A 14,637-nucleotide genomic window follows, 5' to 3' on the forward strand; every position below is an offset into this window, starting at 1 on the left:
GAGATGGGCAGTGTCACAAGGGGGGTGCCAACCGCTGTGCTCTGGAGGTGGCAATCCCCAAGCCCTTTTGGCAGCCATGACAGAGCGGAGGGGGCAATGCTGTCCACAGGAGCGCTGCCAGACACTTAGCACACTGCAGGGGAAGCATGGTAATGTTAAACACCAGGTATGTTACAATTACACCCTCTAGTGGTAAAACAGGCAAGGCATTGTTACTCAGAAGAAGTCCCAGCAGAAGTCCTTTCTTAGGATCTTCTTTTAACTTACCATTCCCGCCGCAGGATACTGCTGGAAAACACAGCCAGACCCAATCTTCACCCATCATGGCGGGCCATGTCATGACGGACCTTCAAGGACCAGGTCCCCCTTGCATACAGGGGTCCAAACCTTTGGACCTGTATAGCACCCTGGCATGACAACCTTTAGTTTAGCCATGTAACCAAAGACCTGGATCCCAGGGTCCAGCCCTCAAAAGAGGGGCATTACAGGCAAGAGACCTTGCTTTTTCTTCATCGAGGCTTAGGTACCATCCGCCATTCTTTTTGGCATCTTGAATGGATCCGACTGCATAGCCCCATGATCCTACCAAGGATTTCTCCAACGTGGCTCTTTAGCATAGCACTTTAACCACCGTGACCATCACCTTAAGACACTGCGAAAAAAAATTAGGTACTTCTTGTATGGGAGGGGTTATATAGAGGGAGACTTCCTGTCTTTTGGGTGTGCCAGTGTCCATTCACCTATAGGTGGAGTATAACCAACAAAGTAATTACTATGGCTTCTGTGTACCGTGATGTACGATAAAGAAATGATATCACTTCCCACCAATTTCACTCTTGGGCAAACAAGGCTACTTGTATTACTCAGACATATAGCGTGCCCATGCCCATTACAAACAGGTATGCAATCCAATTTGGGTGCCAACCCATAGCTTAAATACACATTTGTAAAGCACACTAAATTTTTTTTTTTTAAAGCGGTGGTATAGCTATACCGCTGCTTTTCAAATGGATTCCCAAGTGCAAAGTTTGATTTATAGCCCAAACCAAGGAAAAATAAACTAACTGAGAAACTGGGCCTTGGCAGGCTCTACGAGCCAATGAAGAATAATATTTTTCAGACCGCCTCAAAGATGCTGCTTGCAGGACTTTTTCCCAACGTCCTCCAAGCACACCGCCCCAGTGTGAAAGCACTTGGGCCTTCACAGCAAGCGGAATGGGAGACAGTTTTCAGGGACTTTACATGCGCTAAAACGACTGAAAACTCCCTCAAGTCTAAGGGTATTTAACAAGGACTGAAGGCGGTTACCAACTTGTAGAGTTCTTACTGTGATACTGCCCTTTAGGCCAGGCATAGAATTAGCCACACTCATATTGAAATTTTTCTTTCTTTTTTTTTATTAGCACCTGAAATATGAACAGTTCTAAAGACAAACTACAAAAGTAAACAAGGGCAAATCTATACAAGTTCCAAGTTTAGGAATTTTCTTCTGAAACAGTAGATTAAAAATCAAGAGAATATTTATATCTGTACCAAGGCACTTTAGTACATATACTACAAGCAAAACCAGAAGAAACCAGAATACTAACGTGTTATGAGGCCAGTCTTCATATCTTTTAACTGCTGTTTCATTTGTTTTTTAAACCTGTGTAAAAAAAAAAAAAAAAGAAGAGAAGAAGAGGGTACTGCCAAAATCATGTAATCTCATATTTACAGTGGATTATTATTATGCCATCAAAAATGTTGTCTTTCTACCAAATATTTATGCAAGGGCTCATGTAGATGGGAAATAAAAAGTTGGCTTTAACCACATAACGCTCATGGGTCCCGGGAACTCGATGTTCCCGGGCGGCCCACGATTGCGGTCGGCAAAGGCAGAACAGGGGGGATGCCTTTGTAAACAAGGCATGGAGGGACGGGACACTTAAAAAATGAGAAGAGAGAATATTTTTTTTCATTTTTACACCCAAAATTGTTGGATCACTTCTATTCCTATTACAAAACATCCCTTGAAATATAAAAAAAGAAATAAAAGCATGACAGGACCCTTTTAACGTGAGATCTGGGGTCAAAAAGACCTCAGATCTGACATTTACACTTAAAAGCAAAAAGTTATTTCCAATAAAAATAAAACAAAATTGTCCTTCAACCCTTTTCACTGCCAGGTCCGTAGCCTCTGCTGAACAAGCTGCTGATCAGTTATTCAGATAAAAGACCCCCATCCCCCCCACCCTCCGCCGCCTCTCTACCCGTCACCCGCTGCTTCCTTCCCTCCTGCACTGCCTAAAATGCCTGCTCTGTTCCCCACAACGTCCTCTGTATTTTTACGCTTCAGCAACAGATCTTCGTAGAGCCGTTGCAATTTCTGGCTCCCTCCGCTGACACTCCTGCCGGCAATTGCACATTTAAACTTTTCTTAAAGGATGTCCCCCCCCTAAGCATAGGTTTACCAGCCCCCCTCCTTTCCTATGTTCAGCTGTCACTTTGGCATAGTAAATGCCACCGTGTGTGAATGAATTAGAGCCGCTGTTCAGAGGCTTCCATCCACTCATAAGTATTGCAGCTGAGCCTGCAGAGAAAGGGACTGAACTTTTCAGTCCCTTTCTCGGTCTTTAAAAAAATAAAAAATAAAACCCCCACACACACACACGACATTAGAGGTTTGTTTAGATCCCTGATGTCTTTCCAAAGACGCCCCCCATTAATGGGGGGGGGGATATCTGTCTGCTAATCCCCTGTAGTTGATTATGCCCTCACTTGACTTCCTGCCCATCAGACCACAGGACCGGATTGTCCAACAGCCATTGTGAACATCGGAGACACCTGGGACATGGCTGGAGGGGGTATAACAATGGTATTTGATGTCAAAGTACCAACATATATCCACGGTGGGTGGTCTTGAAGTGGTTAAAAAGGAGTTGTAAAGGCAGAAGTTTTTTTTTTTTAATCTTAATACATTCTATGCATTAGGATAAAAAAAATTAAAAAACGTGTGTAGCAGCCTCCCCAGCACCCCCTAATGACTTACCTGAGCCCCTTCTCTCTTCAGCAATGTCCACGAATGACCAAGCTATCCAAAACACTCCTCCTGATTGGCCACAGGACTGAACGGCTCTGGTAAGCACTGGAGACACCTGGGATGTGGCTGGAGGGCACCTCTCCCGGCGTCCATAAAAGTGACCTTGCGGCGAATCCACCGTAGAGGCCACTTTTATCTGAATGCAGACCGTTCGATGGGAAGAAAAATACCCACTGTCCATAACGGTATTTAATGTCAAAGTACTTGCGTATATCCACACAGTGAGCGGTCCTGAAGTGGTTAAAGGAGTTGAAGCCAGAAGGTTTTTTCTTTATCCTAATACAGGCTATGCATTAAGATAAAAAATCTTGTGTGTAGCAGCCTCCCCAGCACCCCCTAAATACTTACCTGAGCCCCCTCTCTCTCCAGCGACGTCCATGAATGTCTAAGCTATCCCGAAACTCCTCCTGTTTAGCTGAGACAGCAGTGGCGCCATTGGCTCGCCCTGCTGTCAGTCAGCCAATCAGGGGAGAGAGGAGGCAGGGCCGGGTCGGGCTCCGTGTCTGAATGGACACATGAAGCTGTGACTACTCCAGTGCCCCCCATAGGAAGCTGCTGACTGTGGGGGGTACTCGATAGGAGGGAGGGGCCAAGAGCCGCAAAGAGAGAACAGCGAAAAGAAGGATCCAGGCTGCTCTGTGGAAAACCAAATGCACAGAGCAGGCAAGTATAGCATATTTGTTTTCAGTTATGTTTTTTTTTTTAACTGCTTGCCGACCTGCCGCCGTAGTTTTACGGCAGCAGGTCGGCTCCCCTGCACGAGAGCCCGTAGCTCTACGTCGGCTCTCTCGCCCCCGAGTCCCGTGCACGTGCCCGGCGGGCGCGATCGCCGCCGGGCACCCGCGATTGCTCGTTACAGAGCGGGGAGCGGGAGCTGTGTGTGTAAACACACAGCTCCCGGTCCTGTCAGGGGGGAGAAATGCTGATCCTCTGTTCATACAATGTATGAACAGAAGATCAGTGATTTCCCCTAGTGAGGCCACCCCCCCTACAGTTAGAACACACCCAGGGAACATGCTTAACCCCTTCACTGCCAGTGGCATTTTTATAGTAATCCAATGCATTTTTATAGCACTGATCGCTATAAAAATGCCAATGGTCCCAAAAATGTGTCAAGTGTCCGAAGTGTCCGCCATAATGTCGCAGTATAGAGAGAGAAAAAAAAACAAAAAAAAAACGCTGATCGCCGCCATTACTAGTAAAAAATAATTATTAATAAAAATGCCATAAAAATACCCCGTATTTTGTAAACGCTATAACTTTTGCGCAGACCAATCAATAAACGCTTATTTTGATTTTTTTTTTACAAAAAATATGTAGAAGAATAATACGTATCGGCCTAAACTGAGGAAAAAAAATGTTTTTTTTTTTTTATATATTTTTGGGGGATATTTATTACAGCAAAAAAATTTCATTTTTTTCGAAATTGTCACTCTATTTTTGTTTATAGCGCAAAAACTAAAAACCGCAGAGGTGATCAAAATACCACCAAAAGAAAGCTCTATTTGTGGGAAAAAGAGGACGCCAATTTTGTTTGGGAGCCACGTCGCACGACCACGCAATTGTCGGTTAAAGCGAGGCAGTGCCGAATTGCAAAAAGTGCTCTGGTCTTTGACCAGCAATATGGTCCGGTGGTTAAACAACACACACCAGACTTTAAAGTGAATAAATGATAATAAAAGTATAAGAACAAAATAAAAAAAAATATATATAAAATCAAAAATAATGTGCAATATAAGTGCTCCAAAAAAAAGTTAAATTTAAGAGCGATTATTTCTTCCACTGGCATGCAAGGAGATGTGAAGTGTTTCATTGCTTCAAAACAACCTCCATATTCATAGTGCTCCCGCCACCACATGCAATGCTCGCTCACCTCCTTAAAAGACCCTACTAGGGGTAAACCACGTCATTCAATTGTAAACAGTTTTGCAACTAAACCCTCTAATCCTTAACAGCCATGGAAGCTGCCGTCTTAGCCTAGTTTGATTTGTAGTTGCCATGGTGCTGCACATATGACCAGTTATGACATCAGTCATTCGATAGGTTTACAGTTCGATTGGGAGCAAAAACAGCCGTGACAGTTACCATTCACGGCGTATCTTGAATGTGACCGTTTTGGAAAACAGATAAATCGATCGGTTTAGTTTCCGATTTAAAGTAGAACTTTACCCATAACTTAATAACAAATAATGTTCTTTAGCAAGGAACATGCATTGCACAATTCTCGTTAAAAAAAAAAAAAATTTGAAATAATAATACAATATTAGTGACAAACTTTGCAGAATACTATACTATATTACAGAAAATACAGGTAGATAAGTTACTCTGTATGATTGGTAGAGAAGGATTCATTTTGAAGGAGTCCTTTACTGACAAGATGTTCTAATAAACTTTCCGTGAATTAATAAAATATTTGCTTGTCATATGTAGGATATAATTTTTTTAATTTGAAAAAGTTGAAAATTTCAGTAGTTTGCAGTCAATATGAACGCAAGTTAATGTTTTATATCTACCTAGAATTTAAACTATAACTGCGTCTATATAAATTTAACCTGTTGGTAATAAATATGTAAAAGATTGATTTGAGAAAGAACATAATTCCTAAAAAATAACAAAGGAAAATAAAGAGGAAAAAAAAAAAGTATGTGAGAAGGGATTCGGAGACAAACAGACTGGTGATGAAAAAATGCGTGAGAAGGTGACGGTTACCAAGACGAGTATACTCGATGTCAAAGTTATCTGGTATGCAATGTTTGTACCATGGTCTCCATGAATTGTCAAAACTTCTTCAAAATTATCTTTATCTAGAGCGTCCATTTTAGCATGCATAAATGATTGATTCATTCGGAGCTTGGTTTCTGCAATGTTCAAAATAGGTGTTTTCCATGCGTTTTGTCTGCTTTGCGTCTGTCAAGAATGTAAGGAATAATTAAAATTGTATAGTTGCGAGAAAGCCTGGTTTTGAATTCAGAAGAGCGGTTATCCGGTCTGGTATAATAGAGTAATCAGAAATTTTTGAGGCTTTTAAAAATAAAGTAAAAGGGGGGTGATGAGCGCAAAAATAATAATACACTGAACAATCTAGAGAGTGCTCAATACAGAGCCTATGCAATGATTCCAGTGATCAAAGTGCTGAGCTTAGTGGTCAGTGATCAAATGAATACATAAATGACAAAAATAATTATAAAGTGCTTGGTGCAATCAACAATCGGGAATCCTAGTAAATGATGCCTAAGGAAACACGCAATCAGAGATTGTATAAGAAAGAATTTGCTCCTGGAATAGCGGGAATAAAGGGGGATGAAAAGGGGAAAGAAAAAAAAGCTCAAAGAGAGAATGTTGTATTTGAATGTCATAAATATGAAACATAACATATCTGTTGAGGGGAGAAAAAGTCTACATCCAAGGGTACACTACTACTGGTTCAATAAGCAACTGAGGATAGCAAAAGTAGAACACAAGGAACATCCCTGCTGAGAAGGGCAACCAAACTGATAAAAGACATCGAGGAGCTCAGCTATGAGGAAAGATTAGAGGAACTGAATTTATTCACTCTTGAGAAGAGAATAAGGGGGGATATAATCAACATGTACAAATATATAAGGGGTCCATATAGTGAACTTGGTGTCGAGTTTTAACCTTACGGTCAACACAAAAGACAAGGGGGCACTTTTTACGTCTAGAGGAAAAAAGATTTCATCTCCAAATACAGAAAGGTTTCTTCACAGTAAGAGCTATAAACATGTGAAACAGACTCTGTATAGAGGTGTTTCTGGCCTGCTGCTCAGTAGATTGCTTTAAGAAAGGCCTGGATACTTTCCTAAATGTACATAATATAACTGAGTACTAACATTTATAGGTAAAGTTGATCCAGGGAAAATCCAATTGGCTCTCGGGGGATCAGGAAGGAATTTTTTCCCCTGCTGTAGCAAATTGGATCATGCTCTGCTGGGTATAGAATTGGGTATATGGGATTATACAATATTTTTTATTTTATTTATTAATTTGTTTATGGTTGAACTGGATGGACTTTTTTCAACACAAGTATGTAACATGGAGAGCCAACCATAAAAATTGTACCATTACAATTTGTAAACAAGATTAAAAGCAAAAGAAAAAACGCCCAAGCATATATTAAAGGCTTGAAGACTCACAAAACACGAACACTAAAGGGGTTGTAAAGGTTATTTTTTTATTTTCTAAATAGGTTCCTTTAAGCTAGTGCATTGTTGGTTCAATAACCTTTTCCTTCGATTTCCATTCTAAATGTTTTTTTTTCTTTGTCTGAATTTCTCACTTCCTGTTCCTCCTCAGTAAGCTGTTCTGGCTGACTAACGCCCAGCCAGATGATGGGGGCAAGCTTACTGAGAAGAAACGGGATATGAGAAATTCAGACTAAAAAAAAAAAACAACATTTAGAAAGGAAATCGAAGGAAAAGGTAAGTGAACCAACAATGCACTAGCATAAAGGAACCCATTTCGAAAATAAAAAACAAAACTTTTACAACCCCTTTAAGTCAGCCCTATGAGACTGGAACAAACAGTTTTTATATCATCTATTGCTAAAGTTGCTAAGATATTTAATAAAACGTAATAAGTCCAAAAAAATATTTAAAAATGATAGTTAACAACTACAGTAAAACCTTGGATTGCGAGCATAATTCATTCCAGAAGCATGCTTGTAATCCAAAGCACTTGCATATCAAAGCATTTTTTTACAGGGTATAAAAGAGAAGAGAGGCACCTCTAAGTGTAGCAAAAAGTTGCTAAATGTTGTACCTTCATTAAATGTAACCATAGTGCTACACTTAGAGGCTCCTCTTTTCTTTTTTATACTCAGTTGTGACATGACGCTACTCTTATATCAAGACATCGCTTGTATATCAAGACAAAATTAAAAAATTTTGCTCATCTTGCAAAACGCTCTCAAACCAAGTTACTCTCAAACCAAGGTTTTACTGTATATCAATATCGATAACTCCTCTAGGTTTCAAGAGATTTTGGGTTGGAGCCATATAGGAGAAGATAGAAGAAAGTGTCATTAGCATAGCCAAGCCAAATATTCAATACTGTGGATAGAGTGAAAAGTGCTTTTGCGCTAAAATGGATCCTAAATGAGTGAATCCACCAAAAATATATAGTGCAGCAAAACCTAATTATGTTTACATGACATAAAACAGGAATATAAATAAATGGTGATTCTGCGCAACATATCACACTAATGGAATAGTGATATCACATAAACAAGATAAATGTAAGAGCTGACAAATAATCAGCATATAGTATTAAATGCAAAGAGAATAGTGAGTCCAAATATAAATATATATATATACTCAAATAGTGAATAGTGAGTCCAAAATATATAATACTCATAAGGCGAATGTGCAAAAATATATAAAGAATATTGTGCAAAAAAAAACCGGAATGGAAGTTCAATCCCAATAGTAAACACAAATCAGCTGTCAGGGCAGATATTCTGAATGCACTGGATGAAGGTGAGCACCAGCTCTATGGTGTGAGTGCACGGCCGTGCGATAGAAGATAAACCAGATCCCTGGCTGAGCTCCCGGGACTCTTACCTCTCAGCCCTCCTAAATGGGCATTGATGTACAGGTCACTCGCAGCCTTCTATGGGTGGTCCCTGATGTTTCCTCTCTTGATCTGATGGATCCTTCCTTAATTGGGACAGATGCTCCTCGAAACCAGATGGATGATGTGGGTTATAAGAGAGAGAGAGAGGGGACTCCCATAGTGAGGTAACGTTTGGTGCAGGTAAAATATGTTTATTGAGGAAAAACCTGCACTTACATTAAAAGAAAAATAAAAGTGCAACGAGGAAACAAACAAGCGGCGTTTGAATCGCCAGCTTACGTCACTCCGGGTGTACGTCCTCCAATTCCTAGTGTGATATGTTGCGCAGAATCACCATTTATTTATAATACTGTGGATAGAACCATATGGAAGTTATTAGGAGAATAAATTTGAACCAGTAAATTTGGTTGATCGCTCAGCAAAGGGGGAGCCACGGTGAAAGATCATTTTCTGTCCATGGAATCAGCCAGGTCTGGATCAGGAGATTAAAAGCGAGTTCTTTTGTGTGGGCTATGGTGACCGTTTCTTCTTGATGCTAAAGATGATTTACCAGAGGAACACAAAGTCGATCTTCAGCGTGTGTCGTCAGGGTCTTTGGCTGTGTTCATTAAATGAAGATTCAGTAAAGTGGTTTTGCAGATCGTTTGCGTTGCAGCGCGTGTATTTGGAGCCTTGATAAGTAAATCGCACCGAGAAGGGAAAGCCCCACTGATATGTTATTAGATTGCGTTGTAATATCAGAAGAAGTGGTTTCAACGCTCGTCTTTTGTTGATGGTTAGTTGTGATATATCTGAAAACAGATGGTAATTATGTCCTTGAAAATGTAGAGATTCTTTAATTTCTTGCTGCAGCTAGTAAATGTTCCTTTGCATGGTAGAAATGGAATTTTGCGATATCGCGAGGCAGACCTTCTGTTTTTTTAGGTGTTAGGGCTCTGTGAACCCTGTTCATCTCAAGACATTGTACCGGTATAGCTGGTTGTAATTCTTGAAAAAGTGCTATCATTGTGGCCTGAAAGTGAATCACAGATTCAGGAATTCCTCTAATGCGCAAATTTGAGCATCTAGCTTTCATAATCTTCCAAACTGGTCTGAAGAACCGTATTTTCCTTGTTAGGGCCCTTTCACACTGGTGAGTTTTTGCCGCATTTTTGCGGTAAAAATATCGCTATTAAAACACTCCCCATGCCCCTCTCCATTGAAATGAATTAAAAACGCGGTAAAAACGTGGTGTTTTACAGCGATTTTAATGCTCCGTTTTTACCACGTTTTACCGCGTTTTTACAGCGGTTTTCAATTCATTTCAATGGAGGGGGCATGGGGAGCGTTTTAATAGCGCTATATTTACCGCGAAAAACGCACCAGTGTGAAAGGGCCCTTAATGTCTTCAATTTCTGTTGAGTAATTCAATGTATATTGTTCCATATCATCCACTCTAATTTCAAGTTCAGACATGCGTTGGCCCAGTTCCCTAATCTCTTTAGTAAGACTGGTAGTAATATGGTCTGAAGGATTTTCTATCTGTTTCAGTGTTACAGGCAAAGCTATTTCTGAGTTATTGTCATTATCCTCCATCTATATTACATTTTTATCTGAGAGGAATTGAGATTGTGTGTGTGATTTAAAAGGTTTGTCAACCATGCATGACGATTCTGAAGGGGACTGCTTCAGCGCCATTTTATTGTCTGTGTGAGGTGGCGCTGCCTTGCCATTTTTTGGCTTCATATGAGGCCGATTCATGCCAGAAAACCTGCAGTGATTTAGCAGAAAGCTGTGGGCACATACGTGTATGTTATACAAGCGGGTAAGTAATGTTCATCCGCCGTTATTTGGCTCTCCAGTCCCGCGGGTTACGGACCTCTAGATGGGCATAACCGCTCCACTCAGCACATGAGCCCCCCATTCCATAATAATTATGCTACCAAAATTTTAGTGTGTGCTGTAAATTGCCTCCAGCATTGCTCCTTTTTTTTGTTGCTGGAGGCTGCCATTTTGCTGAAGCCTAAAGCCCCTCAGCAGAAGTAAATCATAAAGCAGAACTAAACCCATTGATTTAAAGGTTTCAGGAAAGTTACATTCTTGAAATGCCAGGATTGCCAACTGTCACATTTGCTTGTTTCCTCGACCAAATGGTCAAACCATCAAATGGCTGGTGTCAAAACTGATCACATGTGCAGCACCATGGCAGTTGAAGATCAAACAGAATCAGCTTAGTTGGCTGTAAAGGATAGGGTTTAATACCACCTTTAAGGCTGTCAGCGTCTATTAATTCATCAGTGCCTAAAAATGGAGAGCAACTGAGTATGTGCAGAGCAGAATGAGACAATACAAAATATTAAACTTATATAGGCACTTATTTTTTAATGGTTTACATAGCTATACCTGCAAAAGGGGCAAGCCTAAATTAAGTGATCTAGCAGGATTTTTCAGACTAAAGTTCCACTAAAGACCCCTTTCACACTGAGGTGCTTTGCAGGCGCTAGAACGCTAAAAATAGCACCTGCAATGTGCCCTGAAAGAGCCACTGCTGTTTTGAGGGCTTTCACACTGGAGCTGTGGATGGTAAAAAAAAAGTCCTGCTAGCAGCATCTTTGGAGCGGTGTGTATACCGCTCCTCCACCGCTCCTGCCCATTGAAATGAATGGGCACCGCGGCTATACCGGTGGCTTTGTGGTGGTTTTAACACTTTCTCGGGTAAAAGTGCCCCGCTAGCGGCCGAATAGTGCTGCGAAGTTGACAGTAAAGTGCCGCTAAAAGTAGCGGCACTTTCCCGCCGACGCACCCACTGCCCCAGTGTGAAAGGGGCCTAAAAAGTAAACTAAGTGGACTGCTTAGTTTCAACACAGCTGCAGTGTTCCTTGGAAAAGGTTAGCCATACCTACAGTTTTTCCTTTTTCTTTTTTTTTTTAAACAATAGTTACCAAATGAGTTGCATAAAGACTTTTGTCCCTTTGTTGGCTTCAGAAGAATCTTCAAGACTTCTTAGAGCATTAGGGCGGCAACTCTTCAGACATTTGACACTTGCATTGTGAAGTTGTACAAGTATTTCAGGCATTTGATCCCTGTAAACAGACACACTTTAGACATGCAATCTTTGGATGTTATAATTTATGTTATTAAATATATCAAACATATAAAGAAACTATAAAGAAGCCACAAAACTTGAAAATGTACAGCAAAGCCTTTTATTTCAGAGGTTTCATCTCACTTCCTGTTGTGTCTAAAAGGGACAAAAAGTGAAGGTAATGGGACACAGAAGGTTTTGAAGTGGAAGATAAAACCAACGATAACTATTCTTAAAAATGCTGCAAAGGTTGTAAAAAATAAATAAAAACACACCTGTATACATACCTTTTTTTTGTTAAATCCTGTCCAGCCACATGATCCAGAAGCTCCAGGTCCCATAGGTCAGACATACCTCCCAACCGTCCCTGATTAGCCGGGACCGTCCAGGAAATTGGTCCTTGTCCTGGAGTCCCGGTGAATTAGGGCCAAAATATCTTGGATCCCACACTTCACGAGCGACACATCCTGTTGCAGCCGGCATCTCTACTGGGCACACATCGCAGAGCGGAGTGCACTGAACCCGCCCCTCCTCCTCCTCCTCCTGTGTTTTCCTGTACAAAGAGGTGGCGGCGCGAAGCAGCACACCACTCTGCCACAATGCAGCTAATCTGAGGTAGGATTACCACAGGCGCATGCCTTCCCAACATTTCTGCCAGTGTGGGAAGTGGGTGTTCATACCCCCCCGCTCTAAATCTCCTCTCTCAACTGAGTTCACTCTCCTGAGTCCTGCCAGAAGACCTAACCCTCACCCCCCCACCCACGCTCTGAATGTCCTGTCTCCTGCCAGGTCTGTGAAGATTTCTGCCAGATTTGCAGAGGAGGGAGGCATGGGGAGAAGGATGGAGCTGGGATGGGATGGGGGGGATGGATGGAGCTGGGATGGAAACGGGGGGGGGGGATGGAAACTTTTGGTGGAGCCAGGATAGGATCAGGGGGAAGGATGGAATCAGAGGGAAGGATGGAGTCAGGGATTGAGACCAGGATCGGATCGGGAAATGGATTGAGCCAGGATTGGATCAAGGGAATGGATAGGGTTCGGATGGGACTGGGGGTGGATTAAGCCGGGATTGGATCAGGGTGGTGGATGGAGCCAGAATGGGATCAGGGGGGTGGATGCAGGACAGAATGGGATTAAGGGAATATATGGAGCCGACCCCTGCGTTCTGTACATTACGCACTCCTGACCCTTACATTATGTACATTACACACAATGAATAGAAGAAATGGCCACACACCACTGTAGGTCAAAATCCTTTATTAGGAAATCCCAATGCTACAAGAACAAGAGTGCTAGGTAGACCCGCCTCTGCAAAGCTCCGATTTTGCGGACGGAAGAAAATCCTATTTTTTCTTCCGTATGCAGATCGGATCGGATGAACACGGACACACGGTCCATGTTCATCCGATCCCCCCGTAGGGGAGAGCGGAGAAAAGACAGGGCGGTCCCTGCACAGTGTGCGGGGACCGCCCTGTCAGCCGGCGGCTCAGCGGGGATTTTACGGAGGATCCCCGCTGAGCTGACGGACACACGGAGGTGGATCATTACTGATCCGCCCTGTGTGAAAGGGCCCTTAGACTAGGTAATGACTAAGCGCATGTGAAGTGTGTGAGACATCGGGGGAGGGGTTAGGGGCCAAAAGCACCTCCCTAGGGAACACTTAACCCTTTGATCAACACTAGTGTTAACCTCTTTCCTGCCAGTGCGATTTATAGCACTGGTCACCAAAAAGTGTCACTTAGGGGCAGATGTGTCCGCCGCAATGTCGCAGTCCTGCTTAAAATCGCAGACCACCACCACTACTATTAAAAACAATTAAAAAAAAGTCCCTAAATCTTTCCCCCATTTTGTAGACACTATGGGCCAGATCCACAAAGAGCCGGCGTAACGTAAAATTTCCCCATTTACACTGTTACACTGCCTTAAAATTTCTACCTAAGTGCCCGATCCACAAAGCACTTACCTAGAAATTTTCGGCTGTGTAACTTAAATTCCGCCGGCGCAAGGCGTTTCTCTTCAAATGGGGGCGATTCCCATTTAGGCGCACTCCCGCGCCGGCCGTACTGCGCATGCTCGTGACGTCATTTTCCCGATGTGCATAGCGCGAAATTACGTTACGCTGAGCTTTGTGGATCGCGTCGGGTCAATAAAGTTGCGTCAAAAAAAAAAAAAAGATACGGCGGAAAAAAAAACGCATCGCTGGACAGAAGGGTCTACTTTTACAAGGTGTAAACAGTTTACACTTTGTAAAAGCAGCCCTAATTTTACACATGCAACTTAATACTTACGGAGAAAAAACGAAGCGTAAAAGCTTTGTGGATCTCCGTAAGTGCTAATTTGCATACCCAAAGCGGCATTTAGACGCGAAATGCCCCCAGCGGCGGATGCGGTACTGCATCCTAAGATCCGGCAGTGTAAGTCTCTTACACATACCGGATCTTCTGTCTATCTCTTGGAAACTGATTCTGTTGATCAGTTCCAAAGATAGAAACAGGGATACGACGGCGTATCAGTAGATACGTTGGCGTATCCCTTTTGAGGATCTGGCCCTATAACTTTTGTGCAAAACAATCAAGTCTGCTTATTGCATTTTTTTTTTTACCAAAAATATGTAGCAGAATACATATTGGCCTAACTGATGAATGAATTTGTTTTATAATATATTTTTTGGATATGTATTATAGCAGAAAGTAAAAAAAAAAAATGTTTTTCTTTCAAAATTGTCGGTCTTTTTTGTTTATAGTGCAAAAAAAAAAACCGCAGGTGATCAAATACTACCAAAAGAAAGCTCTATTTAAAAAAACAAAAAAAAAACACACATCAATTTAATTTGGGTACAGCGGCGCACAATTGTCAGCTAATATAATGCAGTGCCTAAGGTAAATCCTTCCGGGGGTGAAGT

At 41.9% G+C, this 14,637-nt stretch overlaps 1 protein-coding gene across 3 annotated transcripts in view; it reads right to left on the minus strand.

The window, feature by feature from the left end:
- The window catches only part of LOC120937507, a 142,510-nt gene that overhangs the window by 124,515 nt on the left and 3,358 nt on the right, over positions 1-14,637 (minus strand). For 2 of the 3 annotated variants that reach the window (XM_040350783.1, XM_040350784.1), the window contains exons 2-3: positions 11,593-11,733; positions 1,590-1,645 (exon numbers count right to left, since the gene is read on the minus strand). In XM_040350783.1, the coding sequence (XP_040206717.1) occupies positions 1,590-1,645; positions 11,593-11,733 (197 nt within the window). The remainder of the gene's footprint in view (positions 1-1,589; positions 1,646-11,592; positions 11,734-14,637) is intronic. The other variant, XM_040350785.1, reaches the window with a different exon arrangement.

The sequence above is a fragment of the Rana temporaria genome, chromosome 4, assembly GCF_905171775.1.
Source record: "Rana temporaria chromosome 4, aRanTem1.1, whole genome shotgun sequence".
Lineage (NCBI taxonomy): Eukaryota > Metazoa > Chordata > Amphibia > Anura > Ranidae > Rana > Rana temporaria.